Source organism: Myodes glareolus, chromosome X (genome assembly GCF_982192425.1).
Source record: "Myodes glareolus chromosome X, mMyoGla1.1, whole genome shotgun sequence".
NCBI classification, from domain to species: domain Eukaryota; kingdom Metazoa; phylum Chordata; class Mammalia; order Rodentia; family Cricetidae; genus Myodes; species Myodes glareolus.
The window spans coordinates 98570929-98596915 of NC_142053.1; the positions used below are offsets into that span (position 1 = coordinate 98570929).

Here is a 25987-nt window from a genome sequence, read left to right on the forward strand (position 1 = left end):
ATGAAGAAGAGGAAAAGGCAATAACCGCAGAGCTGGTATGAAAATGGCTTTATTCTTTTTAGGACAAAGAGAGGAGGAATGCAGTTACAGTCAAAATAAAGTGTATAATGACCATGCTATAACATGTTTGAAACTAAAGAGAAGGAAATCATTGGGGCATGATGAAGTCCTAGCCTATTATCAAGTAGAATATCTTTTTTCCCCTTGTCTCCAAAAATCAGCATGGCAGGGATAACTGAGCATTTAAATCCACAGAAGATAGAAACAAAATAAATAAATGATTGAATTAAAAATGTTCAGACTATCAACCAAACATTTAACATTTGTTTGGAACACGGAAGTGATCATTAATTTACTGTTATTATTTTTCTTTATATGGAACGCTTCAATGATTGGCCTGTCATCCTTGCTCAGGGGCCATGCAAATCTTCTCTGTATCATTCCAGTTTTAGTATACATGCTGCTGAAGTGAGCACTTATTTACTGTTATTTGTATACTAAGTATATTGTAACATAGAGGTCATAGCAAAGACATCAGTCTACAGAGCTGAACGAAATAATGGTCACAATTTATTATCAGTATCTTGTCCTTAGCTTGCTCTCAATTATAGGGCTGAAGATGGGCAATTATCTACTTATGTAATATTTCTCCAGGCTTCTTAAATGTGAGTGATAAAACAAAGAGCAAGCAGATTGGCTATGCCCTGGGGCTCTTTCCAGCTGTAACAAGCCGGGACATGCATGTCTCTTGATGCTTCTGTCAGAGATGGAGGATTGTGAAGAATTTAGCCAACACTGTGATGTCGTGTGCAAACAGCACGTCAAGAGCCACATTATCCATCTCCCTAGATGGTCATTATTCATGTTTCTCCTTGGTAATCCTCTGGTCATATACTCAGTCATGCTGAAAGTCAGATAAAATAAGCTTGAGCCAACCTTAAAAACTGTTGTCCTTTTCCAGATTGATTAGTTTACCTTTGTGTATCTTGATAGAAGCACACACCACGTAGGTATGTTTTATTCATCAAACCTCATCAAATGGAGTACTTAGATGTATGCTAAACAAAAGCTGGCATGGACAATAGAAATGTCATTGACTAATGAGTTCTAGATAAAGAGATATATGCTGCATTTAAGGTAAAGTGAATTTATATCACTGAATTATTTTGGAATGTATCAGAAAATAGCAGGGATGGGGGTAGACAAAGAAAAAAGTGATAAAAAAAAACAGGCTCTGGATTCTACATGATGGATTCCTGAATATTCACTGCAATGTTTTCAAAGTTTTCTTTTCCTTTGGAAACGTTTCAAAGTATTGGATTGCTAAGTAAAACGGTCCTCCACAGCAGAACAGCATACTACTCAACCAGTTGTAGAATGTGCCAGCACTTCTATCCAGTGCTGAAAAAAAAACACCACCTTGTCTTTCTGAAAAGCCATTGACTATGATACTGGGACCTGTTTCCTCTGCATATACTGGATTTTGGGGATCAAGTCTGTTTGGACACTCACCTTCCTGGACCTGGAGGGAGGGGGGAGGAACTTGAACTTCCCACAGGGCAGGAAACCCTGACTGCCCTAAGGGACGAAGAGGGAGGAGGAGAGGGAGTGGGGGGAGTGGGAGGGTGTTGGGAAGAGGGGCGGAAATGGAAACTTTTATAATTTAATAAAATTTACTTTAAAAAAAACCACCACCTTCAGAAAATGGAAGTTTAAAAGATTTTCAACAGGATTTATAAAATAAAATGACAAAGTGTTTAGTTTGTAATTACACCCTGCATTCATGGTGTGGAGTTAGACATGGTCTCTTCACTTTCCAATCAACAGGTTAGAAAAGGATGGGTAGTAATTTTAAAAGTATGGTAAATAGTCCTATCGAGAAGTTGAAGAGTAAGTCTTCTAATGAAGGTTTATTGTTCTATTTGGCTTATCAATCATCTGAAAATTCTCATGATGAAAGATGATTTTAAAAACAGGGAGACTTTCAGTTTACATGACAGCCTGAATTTGGGGGAACAAATGATTTATAAGTACTTGGAAATGTTATTTACGTCCTCCCTACCTTGACATTGTTAGGAGGGTCTGGGAATCTTTAACAGGCATGACCTAGACTTTGGATAAATGAAGATAATCCCTGAAAAAGGGTTTGCAGATCTTTTTTCCGCTGTCTTTTTCTTTGTAACCATGAGTTGATGAGTGGTTTTGTTTCCATGTGCTTGCTGCCATGGTGTGCTCCACTAGACACAAAGAAGCCTACCCACTCGTGGACGTGAACTGCTAAAAGACAGCTTTTTACTTTCTAAAGCTGCTTGTCTCCAGAATTTATTGCAGTGGCAGCAAGCTGATCAATATAATAACTAAAATATTACGCTTTACTATCCTAGGCCACATGCAAGTTACAGAAAGGAAACTATCTAGTTTTGTTATAAACAGTGTCTTGTTATATAATCCATCTGTCCAATAACGCAGTGATTGCCTAATTAGGTGTCAACTACAGCAAATAAAATGCTAACAGCATAAAAAAGGTATGGAAAGAGTTCATTAGAGCAGAGTTAAAGAGTCCCATTACAGTTCCAGCACCACAGATTTATTAACATGCCAAACACATGCAACGTATATAACAACAGCTATCCATCATTGTAAATTTGTCCAAAGTTTATGCATTCATTGGAATATATTTTTTTTCTTGCTTAGCACACGTATAATTTCATTTCTACACTCTACTCTCAAACTTTTTTAATGAATAAACAAAGGCAAATGATAACATAAAAGTGATGTGGACTCACTATTCTTAGGTGAACACTTCACGGATTCTTCATTCAAGTATAGCAACAAAAATAAAGGAAATAAAATTCACAGAACACAAACTATCACTAAAATATAAAATCATATATATATATATGTGTTCTTCCTCTGCTCTTTCTCTTCAGATTGAGATGCCTCTCTGTCTCTCACCTGGATGGATCCATTCTTGTACTCTCTTTTCTTTTTTAAATTTAATCAACACTTTTCATTTATTTTACATATTGACCAAAGTTTTTCTTCCCCATCTCCTCCCATCCTCTCCCCTCACCTCCCATCTACCCCTTCTATGATCTCTTCTGTTCTACTTCTTGATGGTAGTTATTCAATTTCATACCCTTGTCTATCTTTAGTCTCTGTCTAGAACACATTTACTTCTATTGTGTAAAAGCAAATGAAAAGCATCAAACAAATCAACATCCTCTTTTGTTTTTCATTTTTCCTTCACCCACCTGGTAAATCATGTCTTTCCCTTCCACAAAACAGTGCCGCTTAAAAGATGGCTTGGATCACAGCAGTATTTTTTATACTTGTATGTTTGATGTCATTATGCAATCTCACTTTTTCCCCTCGAATTTCTAAATCAGGATTGCCATTTTAAGCAAGAGTCCCTGGGTGATTTAATATTCATGCTGAAGTTTGAGAAGCACAAGTCTCCACCCACAATTTACATAGTCATATCTCAGGTGATATTTTCAACTCAATGCAAATTGATTTTTTGGCACTGAAATTACTTTTGCAGATGATAGTAGCAACCTTCCAGCTGCCCTAGCATCGGAGCCTGTAGAGTGTGTATTTATTTTCACAAAGTGCCCTTTATTATGCATCATTACTGACAAAAGCTTCTTAAGTCTTCTTTATTGAGAACAGAGCTGTGCCTTAATTTAGTTCTAACACTTTGGTCACTTCTCAGATGGTTCTGTCCACCCCTTGAATATTGCTATTCTTTAGGGGTCTCTCTTTAATTTTCTCTTCATTTATGTATTCTCCCTGGCAAATTCATTTACATATATAGTGTCATCTATGGTGAGATCACTCAAAATTGTGTATTAAATAATCACATGAGGTACCTAGAGCCAAATGCCTATCAAATCACTTTGAAAGTGTCAGCACTTCTAAAATCTAGCATACTGTCTATCTTCACCCTTCCTTTGTCTAACTACTGACACATCTGTTCCTCTATCTAGGAAAATTTAAGGGAAAATGTATAAACCATCCTTAAGATTCCACTTACCTCCTGTCTTTTAACCAAGAATATGCCAACTCATACAACATTTCAACCTCTAATTGCTCTCCTAACCTCTCTATCATCTGACTCCCGTTTTCTTGTGCTGCTTTAATTAAAAGCCCCCTGTTGCTTTCTCTAATTGTTAGACCATAAGCTTCTGTACACATTTGAATTACCTGGGGTACTTTAAAAAAATACCAGTGCCTGGGACCTAGTCTCAAAGGTTCTGAATTAATTGGGTTGGGGTGGAATCAAGGCAACAGCAATTTTAAAAGCTCCCTATAGTGATTCTACTATGTAGCCAAAAATGCACATTATTAAACTACTACTAGCCTTTTGTACTTTTTATCTATCTTCATTACTTTGGTCAAAGAAGCCATTTGAAAATAAAAATTTAATTCTGCATGCCATCATGTCTAAACTCCGATTCATTTTACACCCCCATACATTTTAGGTATAATTACAATGGCACACTGGCTTACAAGACCTTGAAAAAGTAGACTTTATTTACATCTTGTAGTTTCTTAGCTTCTGATGTTTGATCGAAAGCCCATCCTAAGTGACTTAGACTCATAGGATATTTTAGCATTTTTATGTGACCTACACACTTCACCCATGCCTGTTTTCTGTTTATTCAGAAATGTGCCCACTTTTTCAGATGACACAGTCTGCTCCAACATTACTGCCCTTAAACATTAGTCTTCTTGACCATTCCCTTTGACTAAAGCCAAGGTCAATACTGCTCTGCCATGTGAGTTTCTCAGGCATTTTCTTTTTGTTTGCTTACCTTACCCATGAACACACTGATTATACTCTTTAATAGTTGTTTAAATGACTATTTTGGTTTAATAATTGTTTAAGAGTTTAATGTCTTTTTTACATATTAAAAGATAATTACCTGATGATGGGCAATGCGTTCATGTACTTTGGAGAAGTCAAAAGAATGACAGATAGAAAGAGATTTTTCAAATGTGTAAAAAGGACAGATACCATGTGTAAGTCACCAAGAAACTGTTACTATAACAGCAAAAAATCCTCAAAGACATATATAATACTTAAAACAGTTACATATATGCAATCAATGCCATGAAAATAAAATATATGTTCAATTATTTTGTAAAAATGGGTCTTCTTTATTAAGGGGACATACAGTGATTGAAGTATAGCCAAATTCTTCAGATTCTCCTGTACAGAAACAAAATACTGAGTTTAATGTAAAGATCAATCAACTGTGGTTCATTTAGTGTGTATATACAAATAATTCTGTTATTTAAGGCAAAGACAGTTATCATCCATCTAAAATATATTTTGGTGTAAAGCATTAAATGAAAGGTTAAAAAGTAAAACATATTAAAGTCTGGAACTGATATTTGTAGGCCCCATTTTCAGTTTTTTAAATATTTTGTTTATTGAAACTTTAGCAATTTGTGAGCTTTGACAGCAAGTATACTCTGAAATGTAGGGGGTGCACACATTATTCTCTGTCAGTTCTAATGATGGAAAATAGTGATAACAACAACAAAAATAGCATAATTTCAACAGTGTAAATAAAATTTGAATTTTAATACAACTTGCAAAGTAGCATTGCGATTTCTAAATGAAACATTTGAATTTATAGAGAACAAAACAAAAATATGTTTTATGGACTGTACAGTTAACTTAGGTAAATCGTAGCTGTACATTCTGAAAAGAAAGACCCTTGAGAGATCCAATACCATGGTGAAACATATGGCTAAGAAATATACAAAATGTGGTCTAATTGCCTTAAATTTAAAAGAAAATTCTTCCAAAGCAGAATTCCCATAGTGAACACGAGAAATGTAGCAAGACATAATCTATAGGAAAAGTGCTTTTTGAATTTCAAACTGAGAGCAAATATAAGGAACTGACTCTAGCTGTTGTCCTTAGAATGAGATGTAGAAAAACATAATTCTGCCATTGTAGCAAGCAAGTAATTCTCTTGAAAACAGAAAGCAGTTGTGTATTAACCTAAGCAAAAAATGCACAAAACACTGACAGCACTGGATATCAAACAAGAGAATATATTTCTCTATGTTCTTAGACAAGAAAAGCAATTGAAGCATCTGACAATTATTTGTCTTTATAGTTATATTTATATGTTGTGTGTATTCATCTTTGTTCAATTATCTATTAATTCGTCACAAATTTGTATTAATAACATATGTTTCTGAGATGTATTTAGAATGTGTATAAATATCAACAAATAAGTAATAAATATCCTATAATAACCTTTACTTTTTCATTAAGTAAATATTTTTTAAATAAATGATTTATTTTCATACTTACTTGTATTAGAATTCCCTTCTTATGCTCTGCCTTCAATATAAAGTCTACCTAAATGCATTACTGATGAGAATGAAAATCTAAAAGTTGACTTTCTTAGTTTCCTGGGGTCTTTTGTGTTATGGTAAAGATGTGGGTCTTCTTTCTCAGGGCAATGGGAATGACAGGGAGTGATAGTATTTAATTCAAAGATTAGTCATGACACTAATGGATGCTAACTGGAGAGGAGACAGGGGGGAGTTAGGCAAGGAAAGAAAGAGAGAATTTCAGAAGAAGGTATCAGGTAAGACATCCAGGCATAGCCTGTTGGTGAGTGATAAAAAGAAAGAATTTATGCACAGTATTTCAGAGGATGGAAAGCTTGCAGCAGTGCCAAACTCTGGAGAATGTCTAGAATTCACTGCTGGGTGTATGGTCGGTACAATGTCTTCAAAGGATCTAAGTCCCAACTTTGCCATTCTTACCTCCTGCTGCATTAGTTTGTTTTATATTGCCACAATAAACACTGTGATGACCCAAAACAACTTGGGGGAAGAAGGGCTTATTATAGCTGACAGCTGCACTCCATCATAAAGAGAAGCCAGGGTAGGAACTGAAGTAGAGATCATGGAAGAATACTGTTTAGTGTCTTGATACCCATGGCTTCCGCACCTTGCTTTTATTTACAACTCAGTTCCCAGGAATGGTACAGCCCACAAAAAGCTGTTTCCTCTCACATCAACTCTCAATGATCAAAACTGCCAGACAGACTTGCCTACAGACCAGTATGATTGCGGTTCCTCATACGAGGTACCTTCTTCCCAGATGACCCTAGCTTAATAAGACAGACAACCCCCTTTCAGGAAGGAGGTGTAACTGATTGACTGGAACCATTGTTTTTAAGGAAGGAATGCACATATCTCTGTTCCCCTTCTAGAAAACAAGCTGCATGTAATATCACCGAAATATTTTCTGATAGACTCTGTATTAGGGACTTCCATGCCTGACTCTTTCAAAAGATCAATCTTAACTCATTTGTAGAGAAAAAAGAAAACTGATCCAGTCTCTTTCAGAAGCTGAAAAGGTTTCTATTGCAAACAAAATGAACCCATGCTTTCACTTGAATCTTAGGTTATGGTTGTCCCCAAGAAAGGAATTGATGAAGAACACTTTGGCATAAGACATTGACTAATTTTTGAAGAAAGAAGAATCAAATGTAAAACATCAAATGAGAAATTCAAGAAAGGCTCTATATTTTTCCTGCATTTATGACAGAATGTTTTGGGGGACAAAGCATGACCTGGACCCTCAAGTAAGACAGCTGTGGATCTTGCATGGCCATCAATATTTCAATGACAAGTGAAAACATGAACCAAAAAAGATGAGATGTCACTCTAAGCAGGCATGCTTAGAGTGTTCTTTGTGGAAGTTAAAAGGAAAATTCAACCGACCATGGAAGGAACATCGGCTATGGGAGCAAACCCTTGAAAAAATATGGAACAAGGAAGAGGAACGTTATGCAAGCTATTAGGGAGCCAGGGTAGGAGAATGTTAATTTGAAATTGTAGGAGGGGAACGTTTTACCATTAAAATTATTTTACAAAACACACAGGAAAATAAAAAAGCTTTCAGAAGTGATTGAGTTCATTGACCATCAAGGTCAGAACATGAATTTGCACCAAGTGAAAGGACTTACTTATGACTTGTTATTAGTGTCAATAGGAGATTCCTGCTTATGACAAGCGTCTCATTCTGTTAGTAGAACCAAACTGATTCTATTGAGAATGATAGTAATGATCCATTTCCTCTCAGTTTGAAAAACTATTATACTATCTCTGAAAGGTAGAGATAGGTATTTTATGAAGAAATAGAAAGTATATGCTAACTCACACCTTTACCTATGAACTCGTTTATGGATTCTTTTAATTTGAGCACAGTTGAAGGAAAAAATGTTTTCCTTAAGTATCAGTGCTCATACACATAATGTTATGCCATTTCATTATATTTCATTATAGGCATTAGAAAGATGGACAGAGCTAAGTTAGTTCAGTTGCTTTTCACAAAACATATCCGAAGTGAACCTGCTGCTGCCAGTTGCAAGGGTGTTACTGACCCTTCAATCTCAATGCTTTATTTTTTGTCCATCCTTTTATTTTTTTCTCTCTACTAAATCTCAATCTCTTGCTGCTTAATAAGCTAGCTGTTATTTGGAACCTAATGAAAGGATTTCTCCCCTCAGTCCAAAGCCTCCTAAATAGCCTGTTCATTATTCTGTTCGCTTTGAACATTAAAAAAGCTGAAAGAGCTAATGCGAGAGGTCCATGAAAACCTCTGCTCAGGCCAGCATCGTCCTAATTGCTTTCCAGCCTGCCGGGCTGCTGAGTACCTCTTCTGCTCATCCTATGTCTCTCCAACTTAAAAGGGAAAACTTCTGAGTTGTGAAAAGTAATCAACAATAAAATGACATACTATCCAAACTAAACCAACCCACCAACCAACCAAACAACCAAAAACCTACCAGCTTCAAAATGACCTTAGACTCATCAGGTACCTCTTGCTAATTGTTTAATTGGAGAAAATTACCTACAAGTTACCATGGATTTTCAGAGTTTTTGTTCCAAATTTAATAACCATAATGGAGCTAAGAATACAGGAGGTTAACCCAGCACCTCCTCTGTAATTCCAAAGTAATTAGAAGAAAAGAAATTTCTGTAGACGCAAACAGTGTGGTAGGGAAAGATTCAGAAGAAAGATACAAAAGTAAATATATTCATGAAAGTTGTATTAAATTCTGTTCAAATTTGTACATTGTTGATGATAGACAATAAATTAAGTCTTTCATTCATAATTATTTGCAAATATTCCTTCATTAATAGTATTCCTAAACTAGATGCGTATGTTTCAAGAGTCTGAAAAACTGAAACAATAAATTGGATGTTTACTCACCACTTTTCAAATTTCTAAGTACCATTTCACAATGTACTTGCTTTGTTCCTACCCGAAACTTTCTCAAGCATATCTGAAACTCCCATTTCTTCTTTCAAATGGTTTTGATGGCAGAATTTTGCCTTTTCGTTTATGTAGATGGGACAAACCCAGAGAGTGATTACTCTTAGGTAAATTAGTAAAATCTAATTGCTGGTTGTGCAAATTTGAGGACTGGATACTGGATCTATGACTATACTACTGCCTGATATGAACATTATCAATGAGGTTATTCTTGAAACGATTTACAACATGAGGTTTATTTTTTGGAAATTAACAAATAACAAGAGGAAGTAATGTAAATCTGGGTGAAGAATATAGGAAGAATTCAAAATCTGTAAGAGTTATTTTATCTTTGATTATATCCAGATAATCAAATCTTAACTGGTGTAAACCACAAAGAATAGCAACTGATTAGTAATTATAACAAGTAAGGATAAAATATTAGAGTTCAGAAAACCTTGATTCATGGTAACTTAGTGATACTCAATGTCAAAACATATTTGGCTATAGATCAAGAAATGCTTTTAAATCACACCATTCTATGTTTTTCTAAGGTTCCTAAAGTTTATTTATGATATTCCTTAAATGTTTTCTCAGAATATAGTAACATTCAAGTCTACTTATAATAACCATCAGTTAATTAGTTTCTAAATTAATCTGAGGACATGATGTAGGAATTTACATCTGTTTAAAGATGGTTTCCTCTTTTATGTATCCCCTCCCATTTAAAAGTTATTAAGGCAGCCTCTGCTGCTATGGAAACACTCAATTTGGCACCATCTGTATTTAAAATTCAATTGCTAAAAAACTTCAGCTAATCTCCGGAGTTTAATTGGTAGACCATCCCAGAATGCTTTACGAATCTTTTTTTTCTTTTTCAAGCCAAACCATAAAGTATATCACACTGTAAAACATTATGCAGCTCACAATACAAGGTTCACCCCATTACCTTAAAATCACACTTGTGAAGTAACAAAAAAAATCAGGCTTTCTGATAATTACTTGGCATGTACTTTTGGCCCAATATTTATTGCCAAGTTATTTTTTTTTCTGCCAAATGGATTTTACATTTCTCTCTCTCTCTTCAAAAGTGACTGATGCATTAGCAAGACACTGAAAAAGAAACCTTCATGGAAATCTTTATGGAAACGTGCAGTTCAAAATGATGAATACACAGGTTAAGAATGCATATTCCAAAGTCAGTCAGAGATCACATATTAAATGTAACTTCTGCCTGTCATCTAGCTTAACCTTTCTACATCCCATTTCCCTCATCCTAAAAGATCTACCATGAGGATGCAAAGGATGTGTTTTGTGCGGTATGCATTGTTCTCATTCACTTATGAAGATATTTAAAAATCTGTCTTTACACACGGTATTGAAAAATAGTCTTCTGGAATGTCAACTGTCTGCGTATATCAAATATTGTTAAAATTCATAAGCTAGGGAGTTAAAAACTACAATTATTTGAAATATTCTTAGTAAATGAATAGAATAGCTTGTTATTGTGGAAGGATATAGTGTTAAGTAAGAAAATGCCAAAAAATAGGTAAAAGATGCAGAGCTATATATTTAATCCTGGTATTTTCATGTGATAGAGGTGAAACACACCATAAAGGAGAATTGGTTTAAGTTCTTGGTAGGATCTTATAATTGTCTCATGTAAACCTACTTTAATGTAATAAAAGTCAATGACCAGAGCTGCACAATACAGCAAGCATGCTCTACTCCCATTGCCATTACACTTAGCAATCAGGCTTCTTCCATAATCCTTCATAATTCCAGACACGTGACTTACTGTCCCTAGGTTACACAAATTTTCAAACACTCATGCCACTCACAAATAATTTTCTTAGTATGTGGATTATTCCAATGTATTCATTTTCTCTTTTTCAGTGACAAGTGATTGTACCATATTGGATCTGTTAGCAATTTACTTATTGATTTCACATGGATACTGATGAGAATCTCTTTTACAGTTTTTTTTGAAAAATCTATAAATGCATAAATTTTATGAGAACTAATAAAAATTTTTATGGCATATATGCTAAAAGATGATTTATTACCTTTATTTCTCCCTGCATCTTTGCTTAAGTTTCCCATTGCATGCAAAATTTAATGTCACCTTCTGGTTACCATAAGCTAAGGCGACGTCCTGCTATCATTTCGAGACATTAAAATGAGAGTATGTTGTTCAATTCTTTAACACTTGAAATTTAATGACACAGAGTATTTCTGTCCCAGACAGGAAAAGATATAAGGAAGCATGTTCCTTTGTTGTGGTAGTCCATAGCTCATCTCTGACTTCCCAGATTTCTGACTTATTTGCTAGAAGCTACTTGATTTTTTGTTTATTGATATTTTAAATTGATATTTGTAAAATTTTTTGAGAATTTTAAACATGCATATGTATGTACTCCTCTTAAATTCTCTCCTACCTCTTTCTTCTTCTCAACTTTGTGTCCATTTTTTATAACCTATCAAGTTTGTTTTTGAAACAAAGCATCACATGGAGCAGGGTGACCTTGAACTTACTATGTAGCTGAGGTTGATTTTAAGCTTGTAAGTGTTGGAATTGCAAGACAGCTCCATCACACCCAGTTTCCTTGTGATGCTTGGACAACTGAGCTGTGTTTCCAGAGCCTTCTTTTCTTTTCTGCACCCCAGTCACGAGGTAAATGGCTGTTTTCTGTCATAAACTTTTTTCCTGCCATATACACCGTGCTTTCCTGAAGATTTAGACATAGCTCCAGCTTCAAATTCCATCCATTTTTTATCCCTATTATTTTTACTTGGAGTAGAGGTAGGAGGATGATTAAAAATATCTGATTTAACTTAGTACTATCATGGTTAGGATGCAATTGTGGTTTTTTGGGTCTAACTGAAAAATGTTATTTCTCCCAGCACTAAGATCAAGGTTCAGCTTTTCTTTGTCTTTGGTATGTAATGTAATTGGTAGACAATTGACTCAAACTAATCCAAACTGATTTTGTGCTCAACACTGACTTAGGTTTTGAGAAATTTATTATGAGACAAAACAGACACAATTTCTTCTCCAAATTAGGCCAAATATCTATTGTCTTTGTACTTCTTTTTGCTGTTGTTGTTGTTTGTACCTCATTTCTGCTTTATATCCAAGTTATTTTCAGCTTGCTCGTAAGGTCGAGCTTGTCAACTCCTTTCAAAAGTGATTTACTTATATGTGTTCTTTACCTTCGGCTAAGTAGTTATTATTGGATGAAGTAATGATCAATGAATAAATGCATGAATGTGTAGAGAACTGAATGAATAAAAAATACATCATGAACATGTTTATATTTCCCTTATATTGCACATATACTATGTATAATACTGTGCTGTTATAATTTTCATACCTAGCAATTCCTAGTAAAACAGCATGCACACTCTTAAACACATAATGAAATTTTGGTTTAAAATAAGAAATTGATATTCAATAAAATATATCTGTACTGAGTAGTTGTATAAACCCATTAGTCTGTAGGATTGAATTCTAAATTGCAATCTAAGTCCTACATTTATGATGTAGACACATTATACAATCTCTACATAAGAATTAATTTAAGGTTGACCTACGCTAAATCACTATGAAACTTATGATATATATTTCTAGAATCAGTTACATATAAAGAAGTAAATTATACCATTTTATGGACATAAAATATTATGAGTACATTTAAATAAATAACTCTCTAGTGACTCTTTAAGATTTTAGTACTTAGTGATGTAAACTGTCATAGTTGGTTTGGTTGGTTTTAGTCTTAAAAACATGGGAAACTCATTACTTACATAATGAAGTATAACGTAATTGATCATAATATTTTAATGGCCACAACATCTTATTGGCTTCTGTGAATTGGTATGTGTTTTGCTTACCCTAGAAACAACAAGTTACTTAGCCATAAATTGTGCTTGTGCATGTGTGTGTGTGTCTGTGTGTATGTGTGTGATGAAATTTTACTTCCCTTTTGCATTTTAAATTATGAAGACAGGGAGTTGAGCTTTTCAAATTTTTTATTTTTAAAGCAATCTTATTTTACATATCAATCTCTGTTCCCTCTCCTTCCTGTCCTCCCATTCTTACCACATTCTCCCCAACCCAACCCCTATCCACTCCTCAGAGAATGCGAGGTCTCCCATGGGAAGTTTTCAAATATAAGAGTTCCCTATCATTAAAATCAGACAACATGAAAACTAAACTAAAGGCCATATCAAATGGTCAAGCAAGTCACATTCTGCAAGGATAATTTATGTGACCATATCACTTCAAGATGTTTTCAAATCCATCCTATTAAAACAAGACTCCTTGACTTGTAGGATTGAAAGCTCCCCTGCCATCTTAGAGTCAGAGTCTCTTTACTTTGGTTTCCATTTTTTGTTTTTGCTTTTGAGACAAGGCATCTTAAGAATCTTCTTATGCTAACTGTAACTAAAAACATGGCATGTTAGTGGTAACTTGTGGTCTACACTACATCTCCTACGTGAGACTGTCTACTAAATTAGTAAGTATTTATGGCAAATATTTTATGTTCAGGGCATTATGCTAGAATTACAATAATTCAAATGTGTTAACAGTCTGAAGTTTATGATTCAGTTAAGGACATTAAAGCAGTACATGAAGAGACACAATAATTATTGGAATTCTTAACCTCTGGCATTGCTGGTTACCAAGTGTGGCACATAAGAAATAAGTTTCTTGACTTTTCTGTCTCTAGCTGAACTTTAATTTTAACTTTTCTCATACTGGACTCTTTGTTTCTAATATATTCCAGTATGTTTTTTCATATTAGCTTCATATCTTTCTAAAATGGATTAAATATGACTTTGCTTTGTTTATTGTGGTATATGAAATAGTCCCTCTGAGGGTTTTCAAGTTTTGAGCCAATTCATTCCCATACATTTGATTTTAGTTGGCATGAAGGATCATAATTTGGTAACTTATATAAATATATTAGTAGTATCTTTTGATTTCTATATAAATATATCATTTGTAACTTTGTATGTGGGTATATTGTATATTAAATAATTTTCCAAAGGTAGCACTGCAACTAAGTAAATGTCACAGATATTTGGTTTAAGTCTGACAAATCTGGTTTTAGATTCAATGTTGATAATACTACAACATTCATGAATTAAAATTAAGGAAAAATGTGTGTACAAGTGTGTGTACACGTGTGTGTATGAGAGAGTGACAGAGACACAGAGAGACAGAGAGACAGAGAAAGGCAGAATGAGAGACAGAAATATAGAGACAGACAGATAGACAGATTATGAGAAGAACTGTGGCAATGGATAAGGATAAAAATATATCTTAATACTTAGGAGGAAGAGGCAGATGGATCTCTGTGAATTTGAGGCCAGGCTGGTGTACAAAGTGAGTTTCAGGACAGGCTCCAAAGCTACACAGAGAGACCCTATCTCAAAAATCCAACACACACACACACACACACACACACACACACACACACACACACCTTAAATTCTAAGACTAGAACTTTTGATAGGCTGAGTTAGTATACTTTGAGATCATTTCAGACTTAAGACTTCTCCCCTGTTGGGTACTCATCTTGTTTATTTAACCTACCTTTAAAAGAACAATATAACAGCCAACATTACTTGACTTGGATTCCCCATATAATCAACATTTATAAAATCATAGCTACAAGCTAAAGTTATATGCTCTTCTATTCTTCTTGCCCAGAAAGCAATGTATATATGCATGTATGATAATTATTTGCTGAAAACAGCAAGTAGGGTGAAAGTAACATTATATAATGAGCACCCACTATAAGTATTGAACATAGCACAGAGATATTGCTTGATAGCATTTGTTTATTAACTGGATCAGCTGGGGTCAGTTGGAGTCAGCAACAAAATCATTTGTAAAACTCTGTTAAAAGCTTCTATAAAGTACACCATTCCTTTCCCATGTAATGCTTTCTGTATTGTTCAACAATAGAAAGAGAAAGCCCTTCATTAGAAACATAGAGATATGGGCAGAAATATACACAAAATAGACTTCTGACAGGCACAGATTCAGACTCATACAACAGACAGGGACAAAGAAAGATACAGGGAGAAAGAAGTAGAGGGTTCAAATCTGAGCTTGCTCTTGGTTATATTACACCAAGGGGGAAGCCTTTTAATTTCCTTTATTTAATGTGACACCTACATATCATTGACAGTTCTGAGCTTATATCATTTAAAACCAATGCAGAGAGAGAATTGCGCTATGTACCCTAATTTCACCTGTAAGTCAGTCTTCCTGTCATAGTCTCAGGAGAGATTGGATTATCATACTAAGCAATTATATGTGGTTCAAAGTAGCATACATGTAGCAACTTTCTGAATCTGGAACCTGTCTTTGTTAGCACACCTCTCTTTGCCTTATATTTGTATTATTAGCTGATTTGGCTATGAAATTCTTTATGTCCCTAACTACTATATTTATTCTAGCATCCATAATATACTAAAAATATTCTTATTACTTGGCTTTGAACTTACTGTGTTCATTATTTATTATAAAAGTGAATGAAAACATTTGTTAACTTAAATGTTTTCTTTTTAGATTAAAATATAATATAAAATAAACAAGCATTAGCAAACACTTTATATTATTAATTGGAAGTATATAACTTGAAATAAAATTGGTTCTTCATTATATATTCACCTGAAATGTTAGCTGAATACAACTGGATTTGATAATTCAGATTTAAAGAATATTTTAATATATTTTTCTATTAGTCCTTAGAATTGAAAATGACATTAAGATTTTTCAGTATAAATATTTAGTATACATTCAATGCAAACTATAATCATAAACATATTTGATTTAATTTTTATATTTATTTATGTATTATTGTGTTTGTGCATGCACATATTTGAGTATGAAGGTTAAGAAGACACTTTACAGAAATAGGTCCTCTCCTTCTACCATATGGGTCCTGAGGATTAGACTAAGGTCATCAGGCTTGGTAGCAAGTGTCTTTGACAGCTGAGCCATCTCACCAGCTCTGAATTTGCTTTTTATAGCTAAGATGTTTTATATATAAGTTATTATTTTAACGATTTTGAAATTCATTAGAGTATCAAAGATAATTTCTAGGACTTTATGTATATTTCAGGTGCCGTATTAGTTGTATACTATTAAAAAGAATCATAAGATTTTTATCTAAAAGGAAACATGGCATTATGAAATTTGAGTTGATAAATTTTATTCCATTGTTTAGTCAAGCAGCAGTCTAGACTTTTGAAGGTGTTTATCTGTGATTAACATTTCAATCAATAATATTTTAGTAAAGCAGATTACTTTCCATAAGTGGGATAAATGTAATCCCATCAATTGAGGATCTTAAGAGAAAAGATTCAAGTCACCAGAATTGAAAGGAATTCCACCTCCAGATTTCCATTGAACTCCAGCATCAACAATCCCCATGTCTTTTCCTTGCCAGCTTGTCCCAATTTTGTGAAATTGTCTACTCCTACAATCCTGTAAATCAAAGCTTTAAATTTTTTGCTTGTCTACTTCTCTCTCTCCCCCACTCACCTACCACTCTGCTTCCTCTCTCTCTCTCTCTCTCTCTCTCTCTCTCTCTCTCTCTCTCAGACACATACACGCGTGCACACACACAGACACACACATACAGACACACACACTATGTATTCTATTTCTCTGAATAATGCCTTATAACTAGTAATTAACACTGAAAGAAATGGCTGGAGAAAGGCTCTGCAATTAAGAACATGTTATGCTTTCCAGAGGGTTAGAGTTTGGTTCCTAGCACCCGTATGGTGGCTCCCAACTGCCTGGAACTCCAGTTCTAGGTGATCTTGTGCTAGATAGCCTTACAGAAACATATATACAAATAACTTATTAAATCTTATAACAGCTAATGCTGGAATAAAGCGCTACTGTTACTACCACCATTGTTATTACTTAATAGGAATAAAAAGGCTTTTTCCTTTTCAGATTAAACAAGTGATAACAGTGGTGAAGTACAGAAACACTGCTTCACATTGTTACTCTCATAAGATTAGGAAGTTCATTGAATCTTTGAGACTCTCTCTTTCAAGCCAAACAAGGACTCATAGATTTATTGTTTCCTCTCATTGTAGTCATAATATGCTCTGACAAATCTACATTGCTAGTATGTACTGTCTCACCACGGGCTCAAAACGATAGGGAAGATGAGTCCATATCATACTGTTCTGTAGAGGGATATGGGCACTCAATAATTTATGATACTGAAGACATTATCTCTTTCCCAGTGTATTTTTGGCTTATTTATCAAAACCAGGTGCTGATGGTGTGTGGATTTATACCTGGGTCTTCAATTAGATTCTGTTAAAACATGCCGGGCAAACTGGATCGCTGTATGTAAGAGAGTTCAAATAGATCTATACTTATTACCCTGCAGAAAACTCAACTCCAAATGGATCAAATATCTCAACATAAAACCAGATACATTACACATGATGAAAAATGTGGGGAATAACCTTGAAGGCCTTTGGAACAAGAAAATACTTTCTGAACAGAATACTGTTACCATAGGCTCTACAATTAATAAATAAATGGAACATTATGAAACTGAAAACCTTCTGAATACCAAACAACATCATCATTAGGACAAAAGGGAAGCCTATAGAAAGGGAAAGGATTTTTATGAACTGCTGATAGAGGGCTAATATCTAAAGTATATAAAAGAATTTATACAACTGGATATCAAGAAAACAAATAATCTAAAAAATAGGGCACAGGTCTAAACAAAAAAATGTCAGAAGAGAAAAACCAAATGACTGAGAAAAACTAAAAATGTTTAACATCCTTGGTCATCGGGGCAATGCAAATCAAAGCTACTTTGATATTTCACTGCTCACCTTTCATAATGGCTAAGATCAACATAAGGAGGGGAAGTTCATGCTGACAAAGTTGAGGAACACTCCTCCATTCCTTGTTCGGAAGGCAAACTTGTACAGCCACTGTGGAAATCAGTGTGGTGGTTCCTCAGGAAGAAATGACTCGATCCACCTTAAGATCCAGCTATACTATTCATGGGCACAGATCTAAAAGATACTTCATCCTACCACAGAGACTTTTGTTCAACTGTGTTTATTTCTGCTCATTCTTAATAGCCAGAAATTGAAAACAACCTAGATACTGCTCAGCAGATGAATGGATAATTAAAACATAGCACATGTACACAATGGAATATTAATCAGCTATTAAAGCTAATAAAATCGACAGGTAAATGGATGGAACTGACTATATCTTCATATGAAGAGGTGATAGCAAACATAGGATTAATGGGGAGTGGGGCTGGAACTGGAGGAACAAGCGAGGACGGAGAGAAATAAGGGGACAAGGGAGAGAGGATGGAGTGGGACAGCTAAAATTAAGAGCCATATGAGTAGAGGTATGCAAACTTAATAGCGGAGAAATTTCCTAAAATAGATTCTAACATTTATAACATATAAAACGTGATCTAAATTAATTCTTCAAATAACAAGGGAAACAGGACCCCAACTGGACCTCTCTTGTTATCAAATGAAGATTTCAGTACTGGGAATGGCTTATATCTACCTGAATTGCCAGACAAAGGAGACCCTTGGGACCTACAACCAACCCGTTCTGTTGTCATGGCTGTAGTTCTATCTTTACAAATGCAAGGCAAGGCCCTTTTGCTGAAGACAACACCTATATAACTCACTGAACATGGAGAAGTCAAACTGGTGCCCATATAGGGTCTTCGCCCCTAGAGTCTAGTGTTCTTGGTGCTGGAAGGAACTCTGCTGATGCCAAAGTAGAAATGCAAACACTAACACAGCTGTAAACCCTTCAGTCTACAATGGTGGCCTGTCTGAATGATACTCTGGCAAAATAGTAGCACAAAATTTGTGGGTAAGCAACTGAAATCTGTTTTGATTTAAGGACCATACCATGAGATGTGACCCACGCCTGACATTGTCTGAGAGAACCACCGCTTTGGGAAGATAAAACACCAGGACAAGATCTTTTTCAAACACATAACACTTTCTATTTTTCGACTAGCCAATCTTTCCTTTTAAAAAGATATTTTTATTCTTGTACAATTTCATAATTTGCCTAATATACTTTCAATCTTATTTATCCCCACTATTATATTATACCATTTCTACTTACACTGAACACCATACACATTCCCCAAAAGTCCCTTTCCTAGTTTCAAGACTTTTGTAATTTCCTGTGTTTATTAGATTTCTTTGTATGAACTTAGATCGGGGTTTATTTATTTGGGGGTTGAGTAACTTACTAATCACTAACCACTAGAGAAAATTATTTCTCTTGCTTCAGCCACAATTTAGTGTTAATGAGTTTTCCAGGAAAGGTCAGGTCTGGGCAGCTCCTCTCCTATTTTGATGGAATATTGGCTGTTTCAAATTTTCACAAGTCTTATGTAGGTAACCAGAGTTGACAAATAACTAACTTTTTCAGGTTTATCGATTAAAAGTCATATGGACATAGGCTAGATTTCTAATTTCTCATGTATCATCTTCCTAACCTCCTCCATGAATTTAGTTGATGTTTCCTAAGACTTAATTTTCTATCTCTAAAATGGCAATAACAATATGCTCTTCCTTTATTGAAATGAAACCACTTACATGAATTTCTTTACCACCCAGAGAAAACCCAGATACAATTTTCTCTGATCATTTAATTTTATCTACATAACTTACTTCATGTTTTCCAAGGAGTCTTCACTGTTAAATATTAAATTGCTGCTTTTTTGGTAGTGAGAGAAACAAAAAGCTACTAAAAGTTTATTAGATACTCTCTAAACATGCATTCCAATCATCCAAACATCATAATCAAAATAACACCAGCTAACACTTATTCTCACTGAGATTTTATTGTGTTTCTGCACTAAGTATTCCATATGCTATTTCACTAAGGCATGAAAAAGTAATTCTGTTTTATAAAAAAGGAAGCTGAGGTCAGAAATTTTAGAGATTTTATACAAGGAAAAAAGTCAATGGCCAATTCAGGCAGTTTGCTATCAAACACTTGCATGTGCTTTTGGTAAATGGACTCATAATGGTAGCAGTGGAAATTATGGCAGAAAAAGTTACAAAGGCAAGGCCCTCACATTCAAATGTTAGGGGACTCACATTGGCCAACATTATTTGTGAAATGAAAGGAATAACATAATAAAGCAGAATCTGTCTTTCCATATCTTCTGCACTGCTATGCAGGTTATTGTGGTATTATGCTTTGCAATATTAATGGGCATGAACAAGAATTTTGCATAATTCAGATACCTCTAGGGAAGCAACTTCAAATCATTCTTAATTTATGAGCTTTTGGTCCCTTGACCTATTCACTTGGAAGAAGAAAATGACCAGGAATTGTTGACAAATTCAGCAGTTAAAGAACTGGAGAAAAAATAAGCAATCTGAACACTAGAATGTCTCATCTGAATTCACTTAAAAGGAAACTTACTCTTGCATTTAGAGTTAAATATGAGTATGACCAATATGATAACCTGAAAGCAACAGGTAGCAAGGAAACAATTTTGTATGATAGAACAACATACAGCAATTTGTAGACCTAATTATTGAGGTCTATTACTACTAATGAGGAAAATGCTTATTCACTGTGTTTGCTTTTGATGAAATATAATAACTATATATATATATATATTCAAAATGTTCAGTGTTATGAGCTGGGATTTATGAAGGAGGGAAATACAGTATCACACATGTATTAAATATTTTCTCTATTTAAGTGATTATGATTAATTTTTAATAATTTCTAGAAGGTATAGGGCAATAAAAAGGAAGAACAAAATAATTAGTGGGCAAATACAACTTTATGAGCAAATACTTTATTCCCACCTTATCCTTGAAAACCAAATTTACATGAAGAAAAATTGTATTTTGAGCATTAATATAACTTTGTGAGTACTGAATTTCCATCCTATTTCATAGATTTGAAATAGGAAGGCAAATTAGAACATAGCAGTGTTACACATGACATTATTTAGACAAACATATCTTGTCAGAATTATCCAAGTAGCAGCATTAGCAACTCTATGAATGTTCAGAAGTCAGATTCCAGCTTATGCTTTAATAACCAGCATGACACATTTCAAAAGACTATTTAAATTAAAATCAGTTCCTTATGCTGCAATTATTTATAAAGGGTCTCATTCCTAAAAGAAAAAAGCTCAGAAGCACAAAGTTATTCAAATCACTAGATATTGTCAGAGAAATAGATATCTGCCCTCCAGCCACTCAATTGTAATCTATATCATGAAAAAAATGTAAACACAATAGAGCAAAAAAGATTGCAAGGGATAAAGGAAAATCTATATCTGATGATGAACATATATTGCAAAATATATTAATTCTATTTTTCTCTTAGGGAAAGGAAGCTATTTTTCATTAGCAAAATAACAAATGATTAAAATTCCGGTAAGATTTGCATATACATCTTTACCAAATTTTCATACTTTTTCAGGCAAGAAACAATACAATTGCACATTAAGATTTACTGTTTTGAGCTGATATAATGCAACATTGTAGAAAACTCATAGGGTCCACTTTTGGGAAGGAAAGTTCTGCTGCATCAACTGAATGACTCATTGCTAGCCATCGCATTATTCTTGTCATGGTGGATGTACAGATGACAACTTGAAATCGAATGTAGAGCTATAGCACCTACATTTGTTCTTCTTTGCCCATAGTAGTAGTGGGAGAAACTGCCTAGTTTCTTTCCAAATCGATTTCTCTTCTTCACTGGTTCTAATTTGGCACTGTCTTTATAGACATGGGCTCATGTCACATGGCACAAACAACAGACTATATAAAATGAATGTGTATTTCTTTTAGGTTTGGCTCATGACAAATTCTTATGAGCAATAGTCATTTTCTATCTACCGATTAAATGCTTAAGTTGTTCTGGATACAAAAACATGGAAAACATTTGGGTTTTCAGGTGATTTCATAGATGACATTTTGGGGCAGCAACAGAATAAAAAAGTAATCTTCTACTACAAAAAGCCAGAAAGATGTGAGAGCTTACTAGTTACAGTGGCTAATGTTGCTCACCTAGTACGTTGGCTTGTCTGCAAATTTATAGTTTGAACAGCAATGCAAGTTTAGATTTCACAGCTGAGAAGAGGACATTTAGATTAACACCACACAAATGAAAGAGACAGTGTTTCTGGGAAGTGAATCAGGACACAAATAATTGCAGAACATAAATGTATTTAGTTCTAGTGATCATATTAAAAACAGAAGGAATGAATTGATAAAGTATTTAAAGAAAAAGGTTGTCAAACCATAAAGAGGCTTGAAAATTCTAAGCTATGCTCTTTGTTTTGAAAGCTTTAACAATCTGAGTAACTTGGAACCCAGTTCCTTATATACCAAAAAAAAATACTATGAAATTGCATAGGGTGACTTTTTATAGACTTTATATGTACATACACTTTATATGATAAGATACCTAAAATGTGATAGTTCATAGAGGAAAGTTGTAGAGAGACATTAAAGAAAACATGTGTTGGCTTGGCCCGAAAATCAAGACAATGAGGAAGAGACTGTTATCTACATGAACATCAGCTCAGATAGATGATAATTAAGGAGACTATAACTCTCCACACTATGTTCACCACATTCACCATGCAATGCCTTGAGACTTCATAAACCCTAGCTTCACTAAAATCATACATGTTAATTCACTGGAATCATATTCAACAGCTGGACAATTTTATATAGTGAAAATATTCTTCAGTGAAATAGTTATCATATACAAATATCTTACATTTTCTATACTTTGAGCTGTTACTGAGTATTTTATGTATCTGGCTTTAATGTTCCCTGACCCATTGAGGGACTTACTTCGATCAGTGATGATTGTTCGAGCTTCTTGATTGCTGGTTTTGTTTTTCAAATTCTGGGCAGCGGTAATGAGTTCTTCCAACTGGGGGCGTCTCTGCTCCAAATCTTGTAGTGTTGCCTGAAACAAGAAAAATATCTCTTGCATTGGGAGGTCTCCAGCATTGTATATTCCTTTTTTACACCATAAAGGAAAAGGACTATTTTCAAATCAGCTGAAACATTTCTAGAAATGAAAAGACGTAACAGGATATGAATCTCTAGTTTGTGAGGCTTTATAGAAAGGAACTGAATGTGACATGTGTTCCATTCTTAGATAGAAGATGATTTCAAATGAAAATTGTAGTAGAGACTTGCCTCTATACCTATGAACTAAGATGGAGTAATTTGGATTTGTATAAATAAACTTCTAAAAAATGTAATTTGACTCATCACAGTGTATTTGAAAAAAAATTAGTTATATTTTTAGTCTTGTCATGGATATATATTTTAGAGACAGAAAAATATATCATTTAAGATATATGATTTAATGTCTTTGTAAATGAAATTCATTACATATAAAATGAGAAGTTGATATAGATGAACTGCAGCAAGTTTCCTTAAAGTTGCCTATTCACGAAAATCACCAAACTTCTTTGATCCATTTCAGACTTAATGAATTAATAAATAGCTGGTAATACTCATTTTTAATAAATTCTCCACTTCATCATACGATGATAAATTTTTGAATAGCATCACTTAAAACTCTAGCCCTTAGAATCTTCTGTTACCAATTATTTTGGTGTATATGTGGTATATGTGGTGTATGTACACATGTGTTGGCAGATGCAGGCACCTATCTATGGCCCATGGAGGTCATAGTGTTCAGATGTCTTCCTTTTTTAATGTCTGCCTTAGTATTTTGAGACAGGGTCTTCCTGAGAATGTATAGCTCATAATTTTCAGCTGTGCTGGCAACGAGCAAGCCCCAGTGGTTCTCTTTCCTTTATTCACGGGAACTGCAATCCTAGAAACTGGAATGCAAAATCCAATCTTCATTGCTGCGCAGTAGGTACTCTTAAGCATTGATCAATCTCTCCAATCCTCATATAAATAATTTTAACATTCAGTGACTTTTGGAAAACTATTCAAAATAGTAAACTTAACATTAAACACATTTTAAGTATAAATGTTAAACAGTAATTACTTCCTTTTTCCTTCAAGCATCAATATCTTTTTGCCATCTTAGCCTCTATAGTCAATGACCAAAATCTTAGAAATATTAACAAGATATTTGAAAAAAAAATATTGTTCTGGTTACAAAACTTAATACATTTTACTTTAAACGGGTGAAATAAACAATAATTTCTATTTATTAACCATCATTCTGACAGATACTGTGCATTCACTTCTTAGTTTTTGTTTATTGTTTTTTACACTAGGTTCTTAGACTATGTTTTCTTGGGTTCTTGGTCATCCTAGCAATATCAAGTGTAACTTCTGGGTCATGAAGTGGACATAACTCAAATGAGACATTGCTTGATTACTTGCACAAGCTTTGTGCCCCCGTTACACTAGTATAGTTTGCAGTCAGGATCAGAGGATTTGTGGTTGCATTGGGATTTATGTTCAAAGTACCTTCCTGTCTGTACCAAAGACACTAGGTCATTCAAGATTGTTTTAGCTATCCTGTTTTTTTTTTGGTGTGTGTGTGTGTGTGTGTGTGTATTTTCATATGAACCTGAAAATTAGCCTTTAAAGGTCTGCAAAAAAATTTGAAGATCTGTTGGAATTTGGTGGAATTGCCTTCAATCTGTATATTATTTTGGTAAGAGGGCCATTTCTACCATATTAATGCTGCCTATCCATGAGCATGAGAATCCTTCTATCTTCTCATATCTTCTTCAATTTCTTTCTTCAAAACTTGAAGTTCTTGCTACACAGGTCTTTCCCCATTCTTGGTTAAAGTTACCACAAGATATTATATATTATTTGAGGCTATTGTGAGAGGTGCTGCTTTCCTATTTTTTTCCTCCGTTCATTTGTCATTTGTATCAATGAGAGCTGATTCTTGTGAGTTCATATTGTATCCCGCTACTTTGCTTAAAGTGCCTATGAACTGTAAGAATTTCCTGTAAGGATCACTTATGCATCCTATCATATCATTTGCAAATAAAGATACTTTACCTCTTCTTTTCCAATAAAAGTAGAGGTCTGTAGTGAGCCTACTTGTTCCCCTGGTCAGATTGACCTGTGTGCTCCCAGGAAGTGCTTGTTTGATTTGGGAACTGGTATAAAACAATGAGTGAGGGAAAGGAGATTAGGAGGAAAATATTTCTATGATTCGCTGGAGAGAAGGGTAGTGAGAAGAACGAAGGCCTCAGAAAATGGTGTGCTATGAAAGAATTGGGGTTGAGACTGGAGGATTGGATTTGGAGAAGCAGAAGAAGTGAAGATCTACAGTTAGCCTACCTGCTTCCCTGACCAGAATGCATCTCTTATTTTTGTTCTTTTAATAACTACATTAGAAATTGTCAGACTTTAAATGTTGAGTTCATAAAAGTGGAAAGATAAAATTTGATAGCTAATAATACTTCTGAACCTCATTTACCTCTTTATGCCCTTTGATACCAGATAATTTTCTAGTGATTTTGATTTTGGAAAGGGCAACTCTGGATCATTTCTTTAGCATTTTCTTTGTGAATAGCTTTCAGATTTAATCTCAATGGTTTCTTGTAATATTAAAATAGTTAGAGAAACTTATTCAAACAGTGTACATTTATTTAGAGAACTTTTCTTTGTTTTTTTTTT

At 34.3% G+C, this 25987-nt stretch overlaps 1 protein-coding gene and 1 non-coding gene across 9 annotated transcripts in view; both read right to left on the reverse strand.

Moving 5' to 3' along the window:
* Positions 1 to 25987, reverse strand: part of Dmd (dystrophin) — a 2257783-nt gene that overhangs the window by 557286 nt on the left and 1674510 nt on the right. For all 8 annotated transcript variants that reach the window (XM_085684598.2, XM_085684595.2, XM_087902601.1 and 5 more), the window contains one exon: positions 23201 to 23318. In XM_085684598.2, the coding sequence (XP_085540724.2) occupies positions 23201 to 23318 (118 nt within the window). The remainder of the gene's footprint in view (positions 1 to 23200; positions 23319 to 25987) is intronic.
* Positions 370 to 476, reverse strand: LOC125410363 (U6 spliceosomal RNA). Its single transcript, XR_007235028.1, has one exon. It is a non-coding gene; the product is annotated as a U6 spliceosomal RNA (small nuclear RNA).